At 44.7% G+C, this 15,690-nt stretch overlaps 1 protein-coding gene across 1 annotated transcript; it reads left to right on the forward strand.

The window, feature by feature from the left end:
* Positions 1 to 9,175: 9,175 nt before the first annotated feature.
* Positions 9,176 to 14,855, forward strand: EXOSC9 (exosome component 9). Its single transcript, XM_052814497.1, has 12 exons — positions 9,176 to 9,311; positions 9,477 to 9,571; positions 10,278 to 10,397; positions 10,510 to 10,612; positions 11,085 to 11,222; positions 11,685 to 11,767; positions 12,096 to 12,228; positions 12,689 to 12,777; positions 12,977 to 13,123; positions 13,497 to 13,687; positions 14,008 to 14,086; positions 14,598 to 14,855. The coding sequence occupies exons 1-12, from the start codon at positions 9,246 to 9,248 to the stop codon at positions 14,677 to 14,679; spliced, it is 1,326 nt and encodes a 441-aa protein (XP_052670457.1). The 5' UTR covers positions 9,176 to 9,245; the 3' UTR covers positions 14,680 to 14,855.
* The last annotated feature ends 835 nt before the right edge of the window (positions 14,856 to 15,690 follow it).

Below are 15,690 nucleotides of genomic sequence, written 5' to 3' on the forward strand. Positions count from 1 at the left end.
GGGAATCTGACAGATACAGTTCCCTTCAGCCGAGCTGAATTTGTCCTTGTCACCCTGTGCAATGAAATCCTCCTGATGCAGGAGCACACAGGGCATGGGGGAGCACTGCCATTCCTACCTGCGTCGCCCAGCTATGGCCCCAGGGTCCAAGAACCACAGAAGGGCTGCCATAGGCAGTGGAAGCCACAGTCCTGACTTCACCAGCTCCTACCAGCTGGCTACAGACAGCAAATCCTCGTGGCCCGAGGTATGTGAGGCAGGATGGCATCAGCTCCAAGCCTCCCATACCAGTAGCCCAAATAAAATGTCCTATATCTCGCAAAGCCCCTGGCAAGCAGGACTGCATGTTGGGACAGTCTGTATAGGAGATGACAGGGTCTATAATGATGCAAATAAGAGACTGACATAAATCACAGGGTGTGCAACAATTTCAAAAGCTTGCAATGAAAAGCCAGGGCCAGCCAGATGGAAGAAGAGCCAAAGCAATGCCAACACTCTATGGAGGAGGGCCTCTCCCACTTGTTTTAAACATTACCCCTGCACCCTCGACAGATACTTCCCCCCATGCCAAGTTACCCATCAGTGAGCAGAAGGAGAGAAGGGCTCAGATTCACTCCAGCGAGGGCTGGGGAGCCAGAATATCATATGGGCTCTGTGGCCTTTAACAGTGGCCTCATCCTCGCAGCACAACACCTCACCACAGAGAAATGCACAGCAGGCATGAATAAGGCAGACCGAGAGGCGCTTGTTTGAATTAGCAGCCTTCTGCCCTGTAAAATACACCCCACGGCAATGCTGAAGACCTGGCTGCCTGCTCTTCTGCAGCCAGACCGCCCCCAACAGCTGCCTTGCAATGTGACCCAAAAAAGAACCACCAAACCCCACGCATTTAAATAAGAACACCAGCTCTATAGTATTTATAAAATATTTTCCTTTTGCCAAGCTTACTGCACAGTTGTTAGCACCTATCCTTAACTTCTCCATGTGTCCTTCCTCTAAGGACAAATCTGTGTCCACCCTTTGCCACGGTGCAGAAACTCACTCAAGAGCTTTACCTCCTTGCCCTGCCAGTTGCCACCCCGATGGCTCAGTAACCTCAAGCCTAATGTAGTGCATCACCGAGCAGTTTGCCTTTGCCTCACGGACCCAGCAGGTATCCACGTGCCATTTCAGCCATCAAAAATCCTCCTCTCATAGATTTTTGTACTGATAAACACGGGAAAGGTGAGAGGCTTTTGTAAATAAATGACTGGATCAAAACTTGTATCAAGGTGCAGGTCATACACAACCACAGAACTCACACTTGCTTGAGCTCTCTCTCCAAAAGCCACTATGGTACAAGAGAGCTACCAAAACCGATGCTGTGAGAGGGCAACCAAAGGTCTGCCTCAAGCGCGAGTTTCCTGAAGGCCCAGTGGCCGAGTTGCTTCCTCCGTGCCCCCCTGATGCCCAGCACAGGGTGGGGGCAGCTGGCAGGAGGGTGCACCATGCCCCAGGGTGATGATGGACACCAGCCCCAGGCAGCGCCTGGGGAACCACAGCTGCTGTGCTGGGGCCAAAGCGGTCCCTGGGGACATCAGGGATGGGGAGAGGTCAGCCGTGGGATGTTGCCAGGTCTGTCCCCACCTACAGGGAGTGAAGCCTACTTAGCATTTTAGCCATACGAGGGAATAACTCCTGTGGAATAAAAGGAGGAAAACTGGGTTAGATGTGGTTAAAGTTTAAAAAAGTTAAAAAAAAAAAGTCATTTAAAAAGCGTGAGCATAGTCTTCTGCGTTGGAAAACGCTAAATTGAAAAATGCTCTAATCGGGTCAAATTCAGATCTCCGAATGCCAAAGTAAAGCCAACACAATCTCTTCCGCAAAGAGGGCCAGAGGGGAGTTTTATAATACTTTGTAAGAAAGTAGAAGCTGCAGGGCGAGCTCACCTTCAAATTTCCCCTGAATTTTGCGTTGCAAAGGCAGCCACTCCAGTGAGAGCGGGGCACCAGAGGGCTGTCGGGACGGGGAGCGCTTCAGCGGGGGAAGCGGCCGGAGCAGGACCCGCGGAGGAGCGCGCCCAGCCGGTGCCTTCCCAGGGGACGCGGTCAACCGGCGGCGGCCCCCGGGGGCGGCCACCCCCCTCTCTCCCCCTCCGCTTCCCTCCCTGCCTCTCGCCGCCTGCAGAAGCGGCGGACTCACCTGCCGGGCGGCCCGAGGCGGCGGCGGCGGCGGCGACGGGCGGTTCACAGCTCCCGGCACGCACCCCAGGGCTGCCGCGGTGGCGGGCGGCGGCGCGGGGGGGCACCGGGGACGCTGCCCGCCGAGCCCCGCAGCTGCCGGAGGAGCAGGCAGAGCAGCAGCAGCAGCAACAGCAGCAGCAGCAGGAAGAGCGCCAGGTAGAGGAGCAGGTTGAGCTCCCACTCCATGCCGCCCGCGGCTCGGCTCGGCTCGGCACGGCTCCCCGCGGACCGCCCGGTGCTGATGCCGGTGCCGGTCGAGCCGCCTCTCTTCTCGCCGCCCGGAGCCTCCTCCCCTGCGGCAGGGAGGCCGGCGGGCGGAGAGGGGTACCGGGCGGAGGGGCTGCGACCGGGCGCCCGCGGAGCCGGTCCTGCCTTCAACCCCCGCCTCTGCGGCACCTCCCTGCCCGGGCAGGGCAGCACCGGGCAGCACCGGGAGGGCACCGGGGCGCGGGGTTGGTGGGGGCAGTGGGCACCGTTGCCACCCCGCGCCCGCGGCTTCTGGCCCACGGTCCGAGCTGGGGCGCATTGGCCGTGCTCCTTGGGCACAAGGTCCCCCGTCAGAGCAACGGTGCTCCGAGACCACCCGTCGCTGCCAAGAGAAGTTCGCTTGGGTAACTCGCTTCGAAACTGAGCGTCCCGTCCGAACTGAAATGCCCACACGGCGGTACCCGCAGGCAGCATCCATCCTCCCTACCCCTCGTTTCACACACGTCCACCAGCACAGGCCAACCAGCTCCGAACTGCATCAGTGTGGGAAAATGTCTCTCTCCCCGAAGACCTTTGAGAACTGTCCCCTTAGCCAGTAGCAAAAACACTTGTCAGATGTTGCCATGGGAATAGGAAAGTTACTCAGATTTTTGGCCCCTTGACTCAGATTTCAGTGAACGATATAATTGTGATGGACCCGCCATGACTTTTGCTTTGAAGGCGATGAAAAAACATACTTTAAAAATACCGGATGCCCTTTGTCGTACCGTATTGCTAATGTCTGGCTGTCGGTCAGGTAACAGAGCCACTGCCCTTAGAGCCGATGGACACACCAGGGTTAGATCTGGCATGACCCAGTGGCTCCCGCACCCACTTTCGGAAACGCTCTACTTAGTGCATGAGCCTCCAGACTTAACAGACAGGTTACTGAAGAGCGCAATCACGGCGGTGGCTCACTGGCCCCCTCGGGACAGCGGCACCAATCGGAAAAAAACCCAGACATATTTCACACTCTCAAACTATTACATCTAATCTCCCTCTACTTCTCCCTGCTCCCCAAAGACCGCTAGTGCACTGAGGCTGCAAGAGAGCAGATGAGGCGAAGGGGGTAGAGGGATGTCAGCTTGCTGCTATCCTCAGGGAAAACCCTACTTGCACTTTTTGGGTACCATCTGTCCGCTTGCCCACATGATTTATCTCGGCTCAAGTCATATCCCCAAGGCCTCCACGGATTTATAAGCATCAGAACTGAAATTTCACAGAGTGAACATAAGCACTGCTGCATATATTGCAAATTTGAAAAATGATCATTCACCTTTTCTTGAAGTAGCAAAACTTCATTCTGATATCTTCATCAATACTGTAGAAAACATTATCTGTCAGAAGAAGGAAAGGCCAGCATCCATCATTCTCCAGTGCTCAGACATCCCGGCTCTGTATTCTCTCAGGCACAATAATTAGCACTTTCCCATTTTGATTGTATTATTAGTGAGGAGTTGAACTACCCAAAACACAGTTTTCTTATCAGCATTGATTCAGGAGGAATTAAGAATTAGGATCTTTGGGAAATATGGCAAGATTAACACTTGCACTTGATGCGCACAGAATATTGATCAGAAGCTCCACGAGAGACAGTCTGCTTTTGTGCAAGAGACACTGGTGATACAATGCCTTGTGAGTGGCTGTTGTACACGATAGCAAGTACTTCTAAAACATGCTTTTAACCTTTAACAATGACTGTGCTTTAAGATCCAACTGTAAATGTGAAATTGTATTTCAAATCAGCTGAATCAACAAAAAGATACATTGTTTTGGGGTTGTTTGTGGTTTTTATGACCAGAACAGAATTCTGAAATTTCTTAAAGCTGTACAGAAGATAAACAGTTCATCTTCTTTTACTCTTAAAACATTTTGCTTAATCCTATAACTAAATAGTGCAGTCTGGTTCTTGTAGTCTAAGCAGGACAGTATAACACACAACCTAAATAAGCAGGAATGCTAGAATTCCTCCCCAGTCCTTACTCCTCATATAAAGAAGCAGTCAGACTCTACAGAACAATGGCAACACAATTACTCAGAAGAGGCATATGCATAAATTTTCTAAAATGTATCTCCTGATTTAAAAGAAACATTTTGGTATCAAGATTTATTAGTTTCAAAAGAGGTCGTGCGTATACAGCAACAAAAAGACTTGCTCTGAAAAGATTATGACTTTCAGCATTTCAAGTAACCAGGCGGTCAAGATTAATTTCTGGTTTCTAACAGATACTTTGAAGCTGAATAAGCAGGAGAAATAATTGAAAAGAGCCGTTCTGATTTAATGGTTTAACCTGATCATTTATTATTTATCCCGCTTATCCTGAGGCTGATACCATCTTCCCTGTAATTGCATCAAGACACGCTGTTCTAACATGCTACAGCTGGCGAGGCTGCGCGTGCACAGTCAGATTTTCCTCGCGCGTTTGTAACCAAACATACGTACTGATTCAGTTATCACTCTGAGTCACGATGGTGGAGAATCTGGGAATGGGGATGATACTGGTCTGTTAGAGCTGCAAAGCTGGGCAGATTCAATTCATAGGCAGCAGAAATCCAGATCACGTTATCCGAGCGTTCCGTAGATACTTCTTACACCAGTACACCAGCAGCAGCGTGATGTGGCATTCAAGACCAATAGAACTGTGGACTATGAGAAGGGTGGCACAACACTGAAATGAATTATTCAAAATAATCCAGGTTTCAAAAGAGAAAATTATCCCCCAATTTTATTAAATGTGCTATCATCTCTTACAGATCAAATGTGACCTTTAAGCTTTTCAGGACTCTGGATTTCCAGGATTTGCAGGAGTATCGACATGTGGGATGAGATCACACATGTGTGGTACCAGTAAACATTTTCTGTCTTCTTTTCCAATAGAAAAAAGTAAGTTTCCAAATTGATATTCACTTCAGTTTCACACTCCTGAGTTCTTGTATCAAGCCAGTATTTAACCTGTCTGCTAAGTTATACTGAAGACCAGGATTTGAGAAAGTGATTTTTTTTTTTCAACAATTTTGATTTATTTTTGCCTACTCTACATGAAAGCAAACTATAGTTTCTACTTTAACATAAACATTTACTTTTTAAGAGAATTTGAAGATGCTTCTAAAAGGTTTGAAAATTTTAAACAACACTAAAATCTTAATCCAGACATTGGTTTTGTATGTTCAGAGCCTTCTGTAACAATTTCAGAGCTGTAACAATTTTGGCTTAACATGACACTTAACTCAGCAACTGTTTTCACTTGAATCAATAAAAATCATGAATGCAGCTTGGCTGGAGACAGAGAAATTGAAGGATGTGGAGACAGCAGACCTCTTGGTACTTAGCTATTGTGCTGAGACTCAAAGCTGCAGATTAATTAATTGCACTCACATGGTGGCAGGACAGCACTTGAGCCATTTCAGTAGCTCTTTGGAAGACTACAGAGCGAAACAGGCAGCAGCAGTAAAAAAAGAAGGCGTGTAATTTCTTTCCCCCAACTTTGTTGCTTGTCTAGAATCGAGCCTTGCAAATACTTCCCACTTTCCCAAATGGATTGCTGAGAGCTGGGAAGTGCTGAATGCAGCACTGTCTGCAGGATCAGAACTTTTGGCAGGACTCTTTGGTGCAAAAAACTTCTTTCACAAGAATAATAAAACCCAAGAGATTATGTGAAGGTGAAGTATGGGTGGAAACAGCAAGAATATTTTGGGGTTTACTCAGAAATCCAGCCTGTGAAAGACGATCAAACAAACATCCAGCAAGTAGATGAAGCAGAAGTTACTACCAACTTGCTTTAAGCTGGTATTTGGATGATTTGCTGACAGTTCCGGGTCCCTTTTTTGGCATAAAATTACTTTAGCATATATATTAGGCAACTGTTTTCCTAAATTTTAGCCATGCAAGCTGTGACACCTTCCTTCTAATAAGTAAGGGACAAAGGCACTTACGGCTGTGCTTCAGATAAAGAGCTTGTTTAAGTGCTTCTCTGGATCAGGGCCAGAGAACCCCGCTCCTCACTGCATCAAGCTGGTACGCAAGCTGTACTCTTCATGCTTTATTTCTGCCAGCTGCACTGCTTGCAATGATTACCTATCCTCCCACCTGCATGGAAATGTATCTGTTTCAAAGCCTCAGAGGCTCTCATAAAAACAAATTATAAATTATATTATTGCATCTCTGCAGAGCCTTTCTTCCCAAATAATCTTGTAAACTGAAATACGGTATACATCATGTTGTGCATGCATGTGCAAACGTGTATACTGCAGGCACTGGAGAGCAGGACTTGCAGCTAACCATCAAAGGGGCATTACAGTTAAGGCTACCATGAAAAGGGAAGATAAATTTTTTATTTACTTTTATTAGGTCATAAAATCTGGTTGCTGGAAGCTTGCTGTCAAGATGCTGAGATTCTGATGCTGTTTGTTTTTTTCTTCAGTCCCCAAATGCGATTTTCCCTCATGGCTCAGTTCGGTAAGGTAATCCAATTCAAGCATTTCAGCCTACAGAGCATTCATCTCAAATGAAGAAATGCTTCTATGTGGGCACAATAGATCATTAGGCTCTTCTTTCTGACAATTCCTGCTTTAGCGTAAGTGCCTGTGATTTATTCACTCATTTATTCACGCTGCAGTGTAAAACACTCATTCCTTTTCTTTCTGGTTTCGAACACCCAGAGTATTTCTATGACTTGATTACAGTTGTAACTCTGCCTTTCACTGTACAGAAATGTAGTAATTGCTCAACTTCAATTTAATTAACCTATTATATTGACCTTATTTTCCATGTAGCCTGCTTTAGATTTCCAGTGCTGTGATTTTATGCCTCCTTAATTTGTGCATGAAATTCTTTACCCTTCCCAGCACATGTGCATGCACAAAATCTGCAAAGTAGACTTTGTGCAAAGAAGGTGGCATGAATCAAAGGAGATAGCTGATTTCCAGCCCCCACACACGACTTGGTTCCCCTGGAATCACATCCAGCTCCTCCTGAAGTTCACCATCAACTTCTCTGTGTACTAATCGTGACCAGGACCAGCATCAGAAGCAAAAATCCACCATACCTGCCTCCCCAGCAATAAAGTTATAATTAGCACTTCTGGAAACCTAATGCAAATGACTGACAACACTGTTGAATGTTCTGGTTTAGTGTCAAAAATGTGAGTCCTTTGAAAATACTATTTCATCGAAGCTGTTATAAAACTTCCTTTGCAAAAAAAGCTATTGCTGTTATTTGCTAAGCAGCAAGACCGCAACTCCTCACCAGCCCAAACACTCAGTCACTCACTTCTGTCAAGAGGAGTGATGCCAAAGGGCACTTTGCCACTAGCCTGACAGATCAAGGCACACGATGGTTCACTGGGAGAGCCAGGACAGGAATTTTTCCCACTCTAGCCCCAAGCACAAATCTCAGCATATGCCCAAGTAGACATTTTTGTAATTGATGGAGAGTAACATAGTTTAGAAGGCACCTACAAACAATACAAACCCTTCCAACGTTGTTGATAGTAACTGAAGAGTTTCAGAATTTAAGCCCAAGCCTTCACTAATGAATATTATCACTGAAGTTAAACAATAAAAAAAGCAAAACCAGACAGAATTTCTACCTAAAGACTGCCAGTTAAACTCCAAGGAAAATACCCAATCAACCATATAGCTGCGATGAGAGAGAACCTTATGCCAAATGTTATCATATTCATGGCTAGAAAAAAAGTTGCAAGTGTTACATCACTTTGTTTCTTATTGTTGCTTCACATGTAGTGCCATTTGGGAAAACTGTTTTTGTGATCTCATCATTGTTCTTTACACTGAATATTTGTGATGATATTCATTTTATCCTAAACGGAAAATATAAAACCAGCATGGAAAAATCAGACAGCACTCGCCCTCACTTGCACAAACTTGAAGTTTCTGAAATGTGACTCACTTTTTAGTTTGCACTAGAATTTCAGTCTTAACAAGGTTTAAAAAGACAGTATAACAGATATTTCAACAATTTTGTGTGAGAAAAGTCAGAGTGTCTGGGGCTTAACATTAGTGGGAAGATACAGTAAGTGATTTTCTCGTTTCAACTCAAACTAAGCATAAAAGCCACTTGTAAAGGCCTCGAGTTTTTACTTACAGGCAACACTTCAGAACAGCAGGAAAGGATGTTCTTCTGGCAGATTTGAAAACAACAGGGAAGGATGTTCTTCAGACAAATTTGAAGCTTTTGCTGCATTTTCGTCTACAGCACTGCCTGCCTCGCTCGCGCTACCAGCTTGGCTGTTTTCTAGGGGCTGTAGGAGCACGCACATCTTGAAGACTGGGCACTACAACAGCGTTAACCACTCGAAATGCCTGAGACGCGGGGTTTTTTGTGTTTGGTTTTTTTTTTTTTTTAATTCCAGACGGTTTCCCCGACGACCGGCACTTTGTTACAAGCCCACAGGGCCTCTCTCCCTTCGGCCGCTGACGAGGCGCGGAGAGCCGCCATGGTGGGGGGCGGCTGCTGCAACAGCCCCGTCCCAGGCCGCGCTCTAGGCAACCGAACCTCCGAGCCGCGGCTTAAGTTGCCCCTACGGCGAGGCAGACCCCTGTGCCCACCATTTAGCGGGCTGTAACGGAGGATGACCGATGGCGGACGGAATCCCCCCGGGGCGGGAACACCGGCTCCTCACGGCCGGGCGGCCTGAGGTGAGCCACCGCCCGTGGGCGGGGTCGAGGGCGGGAGCTCGGCGCCTGCGCGCTGTCACTCACACCGCGCCCGGTGAGTGACGCGAGCGCGGCGCGCGACGCCTCGCCTCACGGCCTGCCATGAAGGCGACGCCGCTTTCCAACTGCGAGCGCCGCTTCCTCCTGCGCGCCATCGAGGAGAGGAAGGTGCGGCGCCAGCTTCCTCTTCCCCTTCCCCGCACCGGGAGGCGGCTGTGCGGGGTTCTGCCGCTGCCCGGCGGAAGGCCAGAGCCTCGCCGCCACCCCCCCCCCCCCCGCCCGGCAATGGCGCATTAACCGTGTGTGTGTGTCTTTCTCTCTGTGGGCCCTCAGCGCCTGGACGGGCGGCAGTGCTATGATTACCGGAACGTGCGGATCTCCTTCGGTGCCGACTACGGCTGCTGCATCGTGGAGCTGGGGAAGACGAGGTGAATGCGGGGGCCGGGGGGGCTCGGCCGGCGCCGGGCTGCGGGCAGGCCGCGCTGCCTATGGCGGCCTGAGGAAAGCCTTTCAGGCGCCTCTGTCGTTCTGGCTTTAAAGCGTTACGTGTCCAAACCCGCGGAAGCGAAGGGAGTGCATGGCGTTGAATGTTAGGCGTCTGAAAGCCCGCTGAGATCCCGGTAAACAGATTTTAAGGACTGGAGCCTAAAAGTAGCTTCTCCTCTATAGGAGGAGAAGTGGGAAGGGAAGGAATTGGGAAGGGATGGGGTTTCCGTGTTGACTGTAGATTACAAATAATTTATAAAATACAAAATGGTTATAATTTTTCATCCCTTTATTCGCTGATCTCACGTTACATTTTGCGTCCTTCCAGAAATCAAACGGCTCTTTTTTGTATGTGGAAAAGTGGCATATATGCGCTTACGTAAACATTTACTTACACATTCTCAGGTGTTTGAGCCTTATTTTTAATGCTAAAAGGCAGGAGGATGCTCTGATTTCTACATTTGGTTCGCTCAATTGTTGACCAGAGTTTAAATACATATGACAGGCATTGAAACAGAAACTGTCAGGAGTGAGAAATACAAACTAAAAGCCTCAGCGCGTGCTTTTTCAAAACATGTATTTGGTTTGTAGCGGTAGGAGTTTTCTCCTGCTAAATGCCGTGACTTAGCGGTTTGTTTACCTTTGCAGGGTTCTTGCACAAGTCTCGTGTGAACTTGTTCCCCCCAAGCCAAATCGGCCCACAGAAGGTATACTTTTCTTTAATCTTGAGCTCTCACCGATGGCTGCACCTGGTTTTGAGCCTGGCAGGTATGTAGCTTTCTTGAAAAGACTAAGCCAGGATGACATAAGAGCCACTGTTCTGATACATGTAAGTATATAGTGTAATCATACTCAGTTTGGGTTAATTTTGTTTTAACAGGCAATCTGAGTTACTGGTGAAACTGAACAGACTAATAGAACGATGCCTGAGAAATTCCAGGTGTATAGATACTGAATCTCTTTGCGTTGTTGCTGGTGAAAAGGTATGAAAACCTACTGTGTTGCTGGTGAAAAGGTATGAAAACCTACTGATTTCAAGTGGCTTTAAACTAAAAGATACATATAGTCTGTTTTTAAGGTGGTCTCTCTCTTGTTTTGGACACTAGAAATTCTGATCTTAGGTTAATGTAAAGATCCACAGATCTGACTTCACAGGTATTTTTAACTTGCGTATCTGCACAGGCTTTCTGAAGTAGTTGGGACCCTGCACACTTGAATATTTCTTGGCAGAATAAAGTTTAATTTGTACTTCAGAGTTAACGTATTTTGTCATAATTAAATGTAGCATACTGGGTATCTTGGAACGTACCGAGATCTTTCATCTTCTTAAGCAAAGACCTGAAGAATATATGCTGGTTCTTCTTACGGTTTGAAAAATTAAATTGTTTTGGAAAACAGTAACTTGTGTAGAATCATGTCACAAATTACCAAGCAGTTATGTATGCTTTTTCTCAGGTTTGGCAAATTCGTCTGGACCTGCATCTGTTAAATCATGATGGTAACATTATTGATGCTGCTAGCATAGCAGGAATAGTAGCTCTGTGTCATTTTCGCAGACCAGATGTGTCTGTGCAAGGAGAGGAAGTAACTGTGGTAAGTTGCACCAGATTATAATAAGTAATGTGGCATCGCGGGTAGCTGTTTCTTTCTGTCTAAAAGGGAGAAGTAAATGTTTGTGTAAGCAGATAAACTCCAAGATAGTTAAGTTTTAGGATAGATGTGTTGCTATTTAAAATGTGAAAGGATAGTAAGGAAGCCCGCTGAATAGAGAATTTTACCAGCCTCAGTTTATGGGAATATTAATTGTAAAAGATAAGTGTTTTACAGTATTTCGACCAAATCAAGCATAAGGCTGATGAATGTGCTATATTTACCTATGTAGGTAGTAAACAGTAAGAATTGCACAAGAAGAGTAAAAAGGTTTTAATATTTAGATGACTAAACATTTGTTAGCCTTTTTTTCTTTTTTTTATTTAACTATCTTTGTACAGAACATAACTTTAAAATTAAATGTTTTTCGTAAATAATTGTCTTCTGGGCCAATTCTTTTCAAAGTACACTCCTGAGGAACGTGATCCTGTCCCCTTGAGTATCCACCACATGCCTATTTGTGTCAGTTTTGCCTTCTTCCAGCAAGGGTAAGATTTTTAAGTTTTTTGACAGAAACAGCTTATTGTAAATCTGCAGAATTGATTTTAAACATAGAAAAGTCCTAAAAGTATTTGTATTGACAAGCTGATTTCTTACGACATTTTATCTGAAGTGAGATGCTATGGGGAGATATTTACGTGTTCTGCACGGTGTAACTAACCAGCTGGCTTTCCACAGATGATGTAGAAAAGCTTTCTGGGGGGAGTATACCCATAATTTCTAATACGTAAACCAATTCCTTTGTTTAATTGTTTTAAGGGTAGTAACTCACCTCTAACTTTTACTGTTGCCTTATATTTAAAAACTTGATTCTAGGACCTATTTATTGGTGGATCCAAGTGAACGCGAGGAACGTGTAATGGATGGCCTCCTTGTAATTGCCATGAATAAACATCGTGAAATTTGTACCATCCAGTCCAGTGGAGGGATTATGCTGGTAAAGGATCAGGTAAATCTTTGCTTTGACCAGTCTTTCATATAAAAACTCGTTCCTGTGTTATAATCTTGATACTGAAATATCCTTGACATTGGAAGCTAAGAAATCAATTACCTGTCTGATTTAATTGGAAAAGATGACGTATTTTCAGTCCTAGCGGAAGAGTGTAGTACTGTGCATCATGCTGAACAAGAAACGTAGAAAAGGCGTATTGCTTGGTCAGATACGCATCCTTTCTTTTCCCCCCTGTGATTTGGCTGAGGGAGTCTGTAAATTAATTCAGACTGCACTCACATGGGTAGCTAGAGGCTGTTGTCTTAACCTTTTGCATCAACTCGTAGTGTATCCAGTCCCTCATACCAAGATGCCATGTTTTATTTTCGTGTTTGCGACTCCTATGATGTTCTACAGTTTTAGTTAAAAACATCTTGCTTTCGTGATCGTAAACTGTTGTTGTACGTATAACAAACAGGTTCTGAGATGCAGTAAAATAACAGCCGTTAAGGTTGCAGAAATAACGGAACTAATCCAAAAAGCCTTGGAGAACGACCAGAAAGTCAGGTGAGTGTTTTGGGAAGGAAGGGAAGTGGGTATTTTTAAGAAACATACTGAAAAGTAATATCAACCTGTACTTTGCACAGCAAATTATTTTCACTTGTATTTGTTTTAAATAGCAAGTATTTGTATATTTGAACTTGAAAAGAGAAAGCATTTTTAAGTGTGAAACATCCTGAAATAATGTCTGTCACGGAATGACTAGGAAAGAAGGTGGCAAGTTTGGCTTTGCAGAATCTATACCGAATCAAAAGATCACCGCCTTCAAAATGGAAAGCGCTGCTGTCAATACTAACAATGTGGAAGAACAAGCAGAAGAAATCATCACTAAAGCTGACCCTCCTTCAGAAGTGTATCTTTTCTGTTGTATTATTCAGGGGAAACCCAGGCTTCCCATCCCCTGCGTTAGCACTACTTAGAGGCTAAACACACATCCAAGATTGCTCACAGCTTAGGTAGCCTTACAGCCTTCAGAGGAAGCATCAACATCATATTGGGTTTGGTTCTCACTGCTTTTAGGTAACTTAATTCCTAGCGTAAAGTGCAAACCTGAGGTCTGAAGTGACTGATTGTTACAGTAACTGGAGATGTAGTACTCTCTCTCAGCTCCCCTTTAAGGATGTTCTCCCCTGGGGAGTAAAGGTACAGCTTAGAAAACACCTGGTTTGCTCTCAGAATACACAGAGTTTACCAGCAAACACCAAGATTTTTCTTAACTACTTCAGTTTTGCCAAACCAATATTGCACACTCCTGGGACAGCCCAAATTGGGGAAGGAATAGAGAACTCCTGGGGAGACCTTGAAGAATCTGAGAGGGAAGAAGCAGCAGAAGAGGAAGGTGAAAGCGAGGCTACTGCTTTTGAATGTCAGACAATGGAAACCGAGGATACAAGTACAATGAGGGAAACTAAGAAGGGTAAGTATTTATTTATCTTGATATCTGATATGCTTTATTAGCAGTCTACAATTGAAATGTGAAAGAGGTCCATAGCAAAACAGGAGAACCATCTAGCCTCTTTCCATTTGAGAGTTAAACCCATTTGCTACTTTCACTTCATCTGGTCACTTTTGTTTTCTTCAGAAGAAGACTTGATTTCTGTAGTATATGGAGAGCTCCAAATTAAGCACTAGCCACTCTGAATGTTTCTTTAAAAATGCTGTGGTTATTAGTTACAGAAGTTGTTTGTACAGAACCAATCACCAGTTTGTGTTTTTTTCGTTTGGTTGTTTTTTCAGATGAACCTATTGTACTGTCTGACAGTGAAGAGGAAGAAGTTGTCATTCTGGAACCCCAGGAACTACCAAGGAAAACAAGGTAACCATCATGTGAAATTAAGAGGGGAACAGAGTTTGTAAGGAGTATTTTCAGGAAGCGGAGGATTTTGGCAAGGCCAGGAAAGGTCTCAGTTGATCAAGGGGACTACATAAATAGCCAGGAGCGAGGAATTTTAAAGCTAGGCTAGTTTGCTCCTGTCCTAGCAGCTGTCTGAAACAGTTATAGATATTTGACTAATCTTAATCACTCCAAAGAGAGTGAGAGCATAAAAGTGGATTTGAATCAGCTGCTCCTTAGAGATGCTGCAGAGATTTTTAGAGTATGCTACAGCTAATCTTAAGTTTTAACTCCAAGAAGTGAATTTATTGCTGTATCCCTGCATGAGACATGGAAGCCTTCGTTGTCATGTGTAGTACATTTTCTAGAAACTAAGTTTGAACTTTGCACCAAGTATGGTGGATGATTGCTCTGTTACAGATGATCAGCCCATGTTCTTTTGAAATAAAACTATTCAGTATGTTTCTTTGATATGAATGTTGTTTGCTCACAGAACACAGACCAACTTGAAACAAGAAAATACAAGTAAGAAGGCATTTAACAAAAGGAGAAGAAAGAAGAGAGCTGCTTATTAAAGCCATTGTCCCTCTTTCAGAAATGCTGTATAATACATAATTTGATCTACCATTACTGAACTTATATTTTTGTAGATAATTTTATTTTCTCCCACCCCATATCTGATCCTGCTTTTATGTATATTTTATAAAAGTGTTGTACACAGCTTTAAATAAAAATTTGCATGTAAGTGAAATTCCATGGTTAGCATCCAGCTGCAGCAGAAAACTCACTAGTTCAACTTGAGCTGACTCAAGTTCTACAGCTTTAATTGCAGAGGTAAGATGCATTGTTTTCTTAACAAAACAGCCTCTGCCATTACTGAAGTGAGCTGTGCGTAGTCAGAGTTCTGGTGATAAAAGGAATCATGGCTCAAGTTTAACACCTTAGGAAAAGCTTCTTTTAATTAAGGTAGCTATTACTACACCTTGGAATGTTCTTCACAGAGGGAAATAGTGTGCTGTGACTAAGAACACCTTGCCCACATCACTCCCCATCTTGCCTTTCAGTGAAACTGCTTTGTGTAAAAATCAGCAGAAATGCCTGTACTTAACAAAATAGCGTAGAACTTCTGCAAAACTTTCAGAGATAAGCAACTCATACTCAACAATAGAGTTTCTTAAAAAGTTTAATTAAATATTACATGCAACAGACAGGAATGCTTCTTGAACTATATTCAAAGAATTACGCTCTGATTTTAGAATCGGGCAAAACCAAGAGACAAGGAGGTTTCCAAAAATATCTGACCTAGCTGCTTTGTTCAAAAACGAAGTCCAATTGGAAACATGCACATATTTACACAAGCACAGGAGGACTATTTTACGTGTGACCTTAGTATTTTGTGAAATAAGAACAGGAGAGAAGTTACTGTTGCAGATGGATATTACATTCCCCAAATCAGATTTAGAATTTAATGTTGGGGGGGTAGGGGAAATGCTCCCAGCCAAGCAAAGCTTTAATCAAGTTGTGCTCTTTCAGAAAGGGACAAACAAAGAAAGCCCCATTCCTCCAGGAGCTAAACCAGTGTGTTC

Source organism: Harpia harpyja, chromosome 2, assembly GCF_026419915.1.
Source record: "Harpia harpyja isolate bHarHar1 chromosome 2, bHarHar1 primary haplotype, whole genome shotgun sequence".
In the NCBI taxonomy this organism is placed as follows: domain Eukaryota; kingdom Metazoa; phylum Chordata; class Aves; order Accipitriformes; family Accipitridae; genus Harpia; species Harpia harpyja.

Bases quoted from the DNA above. Each gene is read 5' to 3' on its own strand.
- EXOSC9 (XM_052814497.1), top strand. From the start codon at position 9,246: ATGAAGGCGACGCCGCTTTCCAACTGCGAGCGCCGCTTCCTCCTGCGC. The intron at 12,229-12,688 runs GTAAATCTTTGC...TATAACAAACAG, and splicing joins TTATGCTGGTAAAGGATCAG to GTTCTGAGATGCAGTAAAAT. The intron at 12,778-12,976 runs GTGAGTGTTTTG...CGGAATGACTAG, and splicing joins GAGAACGACCAGAAAGTCAG to GAAAGAAGGTGGCAAGTTTG.